General features: G+C 38.8%; 1 protein-coding gene across 1 annotated transcript; it reads right to left on the bottom strand.

The window, feature by feature from the left end:
- Window positions 1–237: 237 nt before the first annotated feature.
- On the bottom strand, window positions 238–4928 carry GCK72_022272 (uncharacterized protein; the record flags this gene model as incomplete). The annotated part of the gene is made up of 6 exons (XM_053734734.1): window positions 238–307; window positions 361–499; window positions 1393–1485; window positions 3463–3532; window positions 3579–3632; window positions 4887–4928. 6 exons carry the CDS (start codon window positions 4926–4928, stop codon window positions 238–240), a joined length of 468 nt encoding a protein of 155 aa, XP_053578300.1.
- Window positions 4929–6000: the final 1072 nt, after the last annotated feature.

Below are 6000 nucleotides of genomic sequence, written 5' to 3' on the forward strand. Positions count from 1 at the left end.
TATTAACAAAAATGAGGAGAGGGGGAAAAGATAGAGATCAAGAAAGTGGTACGTGCTTTGTCAATAGGGGGCAATTCCTATAGAATAGTGAACAAACAAAAGCTCTTAATTGTAAAATGTGTTTCTCCGGGAGTTATATCAAGAATTGAGAAAGAATAGTGTTGAAAATACAAAAATCATAGTTGAAAGACCCTTTTTTGAAGATTCCTTGGAATTGTGGTTGTTGGCTATATTCCACTACAAAAATGTCGTGAATATCACCAGAACCAGGAAAATGAATAATGAAGCTATCACATTTGTCGAAGCGCTGAAATGTATATAACATAACTTTGAACATAAAGACTTAATAATAAAACAAACCTATGGTTGATTGCAACACTTGGGTAGTAGTTGCATAGTTGACCGGCACACCAACATAATTCAACTGTCCTATTACTACTCCTGGCTGCTAGTCGTGGTGGGAGGAGTTTGTGAGCCGGCATCCGTGTGCACGATGTATCTGGAATAGATAGATCTGGTGGTTTTTTGCAAAGAGAAAAATCAAGGGAACAGTCTTTTTTTCTAGGAATTCACACTTTTTCATAAAAAGCTTACAATGGTTGATTTTATAAATTTTATTTGACTTGCCAATTTTCCGACTTGTCACGGGCCGGGCCGGGCCGGGCCGAAATCAGGAAAAATCTCGGCAAGGCCCGGCCCGGCTCGCTCGGCTCGTTTTGAAACATTTTGTGTTTTTGAATTTTTTTGGAAATTTTTTGAAAAATGTGAATATGTATGATAATTTAAGCATTTTTACTCTACTTTTTCGAAAAATTTCAAATAAAATTTGGAAAAAAACTGGTTCCCATTTTTGAATCCAGGCCGTCCGGGCCGGGCCGGCCCGATTTTTGACAAGTCTGCTAATTTTAGATCGGGACAAATGTCAAGCAGCTCATAAAAATACTCTGTGAGTTAACAGAATTGAGTTTTTGCTGAAAATTTGAGCGAATACTACATTGGCGACAAAGATTGTGTTCCTTCCATGAGACTCGACTAGGCATACGGTTTTCAGACGTTTCACTTTAAGAAGGCGATATGAGATGCAAACTAATTCTAAAAGGAATTTATTTGTTTCTGATTGCTGGAATGATGGAAATAAAATTGTATGAGGGTTTTTGTTTTCACTAAAATCGTTTTCGATTTTTTCTGAATAGTCTAAATCATTGTCTGCCGAATTCTCGAATGAGATTCTATGCAAAGTGAAAGAGAAGAATTCGCCTACTAAAATAAAGTATTTTGACTCTTTCCGTTTCTTAAAGTACCGCTTTGTTGGTATTCTCTAGTTTCCAAACTCAAATACCCACAACAAAGTTCACTATGACATTATAATGTCAGCTACGCCAAACAACCCACCTAGCACCTGCTGACTCTGTGATTTTGGTGTCGATCCATATTTGAAGACACCAGAAAAGCATCCACGTATAATATTGTTACCGATGTGTTGACCTGAAACGCTCGTTTTTTGGTTTTTGTTACTTTGCCCCCCTTTTGTCCCTCATTCTACTTTTTTAGCCTGGATGAGCTGTGAGGACATCTCCATCATCGAAATGATGTACTTTCATTCCTTTTTCTCTCCTCTTTTTCCACTCAAATTCCATTTTCAATGCGATTACCTCTCTTCGACAACGATGACTGCCCCCCCCCCTCTCCCCTCCTGCTCCTCCTTTTCTACTTTTATGCTTTTTTTCTGCTGCACACTCAAAAAACCAATCAAAGTTTTCAGGATTCTACAGAACTGAATGTGAGAGTGGAGGGGTCCCAGAAGGTTTTGGCTCGAGTGTTGTATGGGAGAAGTAGTTGTTGGCAAAAAATATATATATGAAGGGTCTCTTATGGGAGAACAATGATAAGTGGGGGGAGGACATAGAATTCTGTACTAGTTTTGAATACCACTATTATTATTATTACTAGAAAACTTGGTAGATTGACATACATTAGAAAAATGTTTTAAATCCTCCTAGTAATGCACAAAAGTTTTTAACTGTGTAGGCACTCAAAATCCATGAATACTCAAATCAGACTTGAAGAGATCAAAAAGCGTTCTAAAACAAGAAGTAATCTGGTTGAGAGTTCATCAAAGTGGCAACAAAAGAAAGGGAGCAAAAAGTGCAACATGTGGGATCATTGCAAGCTTTTTAGGATCATTGCGAGCTTTGAAGGCTTCAAGTTCTAAATAAATGAATATGACAAAGTGGAAATGAAGATAATTGAGAAATGTTAAGAAAACAATGCCCAATTGCCATAAAAGCAAAATTTGGTATGCATAAATTTGTTTCTAAAATTGTTTTTTCGTCTACCGGGAAGTCAATATGCTACCTTAACAGCTAAAACACATAAAGCAGCTTCTGATTTATTATAATTCCTGAATACAAAACGAGTCAGGACCACATGGTATTTGTACCAGAATTTTTGGAGTTTATAATCATTTTCTTTTCCTTATCAAACCTTCCATGTTATCATGTTTCTCATCAAAACCCAATTTGTCCCTTACCAGAAGAACATGAAAAGTTCCTCCTCTCTATCCATCCCTCTAGATACATATAACTCAATCCCAATCAAGTTCTAATTAGGTTAACAGATGCCATCGTTCCTCTCTTCCTCTCCCCCGTGGAAATAATAGTGTTATTCGTTACACTCCCTCTTCGTTTTTCTGCGGCCCCCTACCCGGAGGCGTTGTTCCACATCCCCGGTGGTTCGAAAAATAAAATCAAAATCCCCAGCCAATGGAATGCGAAAAAATGGAACAAAGCTGGGACATGATTTGGCAAGGATGTTGCCATTTCTTGTGAGTGTTGTAGGCAGTGCACAACTAATCTTGGCAGAGGAGAATATTTTATTCCATGAAATCGTCTTCCCCTTTTTCCTCCCTTTTCTGTGCACGAAAAGGAAGAGGATTAGATTAGATAATTGGGGGGAAAAAGAAGACGTGACTCAGAATAAGTGAACAAGTGACAATTGACGTATGTGGCAAAATCTTACATCCCTATACTTATTGAACTCTGGTAATCTGGAAAGTGGAAGCAAAAAATAGCACAAGAACTAAAATTCAAAATATCCAAAAGGCAATTCTCTACCGACCGAAAATAGGTTACTACAGTGACAAAATAAGGTTTTTGTAGTTGTAACTGTTTTTCACTGATCAACTTTCCCATATGTATACCCCCATCTGAGTGCATTTTGAAACATCTAAAATCACAATCAAAATGAAATAAGTGGATAAGTGGAACGTTGTAACAGATCGATCATTTTCAATGAGACACCTTTCTCATTTACCGCACTTTTTCCGTCCTTCTCTCCCTCTACCCATTTGCTTTTTGCCCCTTTTCTTTTTCTCCCCTCCGTCCTGACGGCTAGGATACACCTTGAAGAAAGATGGGAGTAGCTGTTGTTATTGATGATTGATAGTAAAAAACTATAGATTACCTGCCAGAATTCTCGGCTCTATAACTGTCACACACATTGAGTGACTGCAAGGCATCGTTCCAATGTTTGCCTGAAAGTTTGAAAATGTGTGGGAAAACGATGATCGACGGACTAACCGAGGGGGGTATTTTGAAGCAGTGGTCAGTGAAGTTGATAGGGCGGTAGTACACCTGAAAAGAAAAGAGTTCTGTTTCTGAGTTTCTGTTGAAAACTGTATTTTGTCATTGTATTATTGGTTGGTCACTGTAAATTGTCATTGTATTCTTGGTTGGTCACTGGGAATTGTCATTGTATTTGTGGTTTGTAACTGTAAGTTGCTGTAAGTTTCAGATTCCTCTGAACAACTAGGTGCCCTTTCTCCTCTAAACTTGTCAATCGTCTTCATTTCCCTCAATTTTTCCGTCTCTCTTCCTCTCTCTCTCTCTTTTTTTTTTGGGGGTTGCAAGAGGGAATTACAAACTTCGCAGTGGTTGGTCGCCACCGATAGCATTTCTTTCGACGACATCGGGCTGTCTTCTCTGATATATGCCGATGGTCTCTAAGGGATTGGACGCCCGATGCCGTCGTCGCCAAGTTTTGGTTTTGACATTGTGCATTTTGGCTGTGGCCTCTACCAAAAGCTCTTCAAAATCTTCGGCAAATTTTCTCCCTCGCCTCTTCCCAGATACTAGTTTGCCCTCTTTTTGTGGTCTCATAGGGGCCTGAAGATATATCATGACCCTTTCGAAAAATGTTTTGCTTGTGCTTCTGCTCTCCCAAAAAAATCTTCAAATCTTCTCGGGTTTTGTTAACCCCGAAAATGTGACAAACATTCAATTTTCCGCGTTTTTCACAAGCTCCCACTTGTTAAATTATGTAAATTTGATTCAGTTTTCTTCCCACTCTTCCATGAAGGGGTTAGGCGACTTTTTGAAATACTGAGGAAGGATTGGAAGATTGAAGAAATGTGGAAAAATGAAAAATGTGGAAGAAAAATACAAAAAGGTATAGTGTCTCGATGCGTTGAGTGGTTTTGAAGGAGAGGCAAGAAAAAGAGAAGCGCTCAGCGCTTGCAGTCAGTGAAAATTAATACGTTTCAGAGTCTATAACCACCCCTCTCCTCGATTTAGCGATACCCACATCCCCCACTAGCCTCTCAACAGAAATTCAACACCTCTTCTCATGACAGTTGTGTTCTTTAGCTCGAAGAGATATATTAATCCTTCTGTCTCGTGAGTGAAAGTGTGTTTGAGAGTCAAGGTATATGTATTGGAACATTAAGGGAGCCCTCGCCCCGGCAGAATCACATAAAAGTGATATAATGAATGGCTGACAGGTTGTCCTCCGGATACCCCACCCCATTATCAAGAGCTAGTGTGCATTTGTGTATGTTATCCGGTCATTTGGTAGGAAGAGATCAGCGTTTTTGTGGAGAAGAGACATACCTCATCAAGATAGGGCCAGTGTAGCAGGAAGTCTTCTGACATGCAGCTATAGCAATATTTTGTAGTCGAGCTGGAAAAAAATGAGGGGATTGGAATTCAAAACGTAATATGGAGCTGGGAGCCAGGATTTCTAAGGTGGATTGTGTAAAAGTTGATATCTATCAAGAAGTTTCCTGAATAGTTTTCTGAAATCACGATTGACACATGACAAAGAAATCTTTCAGTTTTGAAAATATATTAGGTTTAATCAGACTATTTTCATAAAGTTTAGACATTTCTCTCCTAATAACCAAGATCTAGAATAACCTTAACCGTAACCCACCTGTAATCTGAATAGCCAAAAACCGATATGAAGCAGGAAACAAGAATCAAAAATGCAATGAGCAGTTTGGATATCAAATGAGGCCTCGGCTGCAGCATTAAATCACAGAGAATATTGATAACCTAATCATTCGGCTATCTCAAACAGCTCTGCGCTGATAGACATACAAAATGTGACGATGACAGTTTTCTCTCTTTTTTGGGGATCTGAAAAACTCGCATATGGTACTTAGTGGCCATTTACGTAGAACAATGACAAAACTGGAAAAGAAGAATGAAGAGTACATTCACATCAGCCAATTGAAAAAAGTCTCTTTTCCTCAATGATTTGGGAGGGTCTAGGCTAGTTGAGAGCGCCAAGCGTTTCGTCGTGTGCATCCCTTTCCCCCAACAGCTGGGGCGGAGCAAAAAGCTCTAGTTAACTCCGCCTTCCTCCCTTCCCTCTCCGGCTCTTTCTGTCCGTTTTTTCTTTGTCTTTTGAGAACATCGGAATGTCCAACCACACAAAATTCCAACAATTTTTTCCGAAATCTAGAGAAAAACGATTATATTGGTATGGGCTTCATTTTTAAGGAGGAAAACCGGAAGTGTCTCTTTTTTGGTTTATAGAAAAATGGAGTTTCAGATTTTCGAAAGCATAATAGTCTGTTGGATGGAAATTTGAAAGTAGTACTAATTCGATGTTAACGCTGGTATAAAGTCTGAATAATTAATATAACAGCGAGAGTACAGAATAAAACTACTGAAATAACATACACAAAAAATCAGAAAATTTGCGCAGAGATAATTATTT

Source organism: Caenorhabditis remanei, chromosome X, assembly GCF_010183535.1.
Source record: "Caenorhabditis remanei strain PX506 chromosome X, whole genome shotgun sequence".
Classification (NCBI taxonomy): Eukaryota; Metazoa; Nematoda; class Chromadorea; order Rhabditida; family Rhabditidae; genus Caenorhabditis; species Caenorhabditis remanei.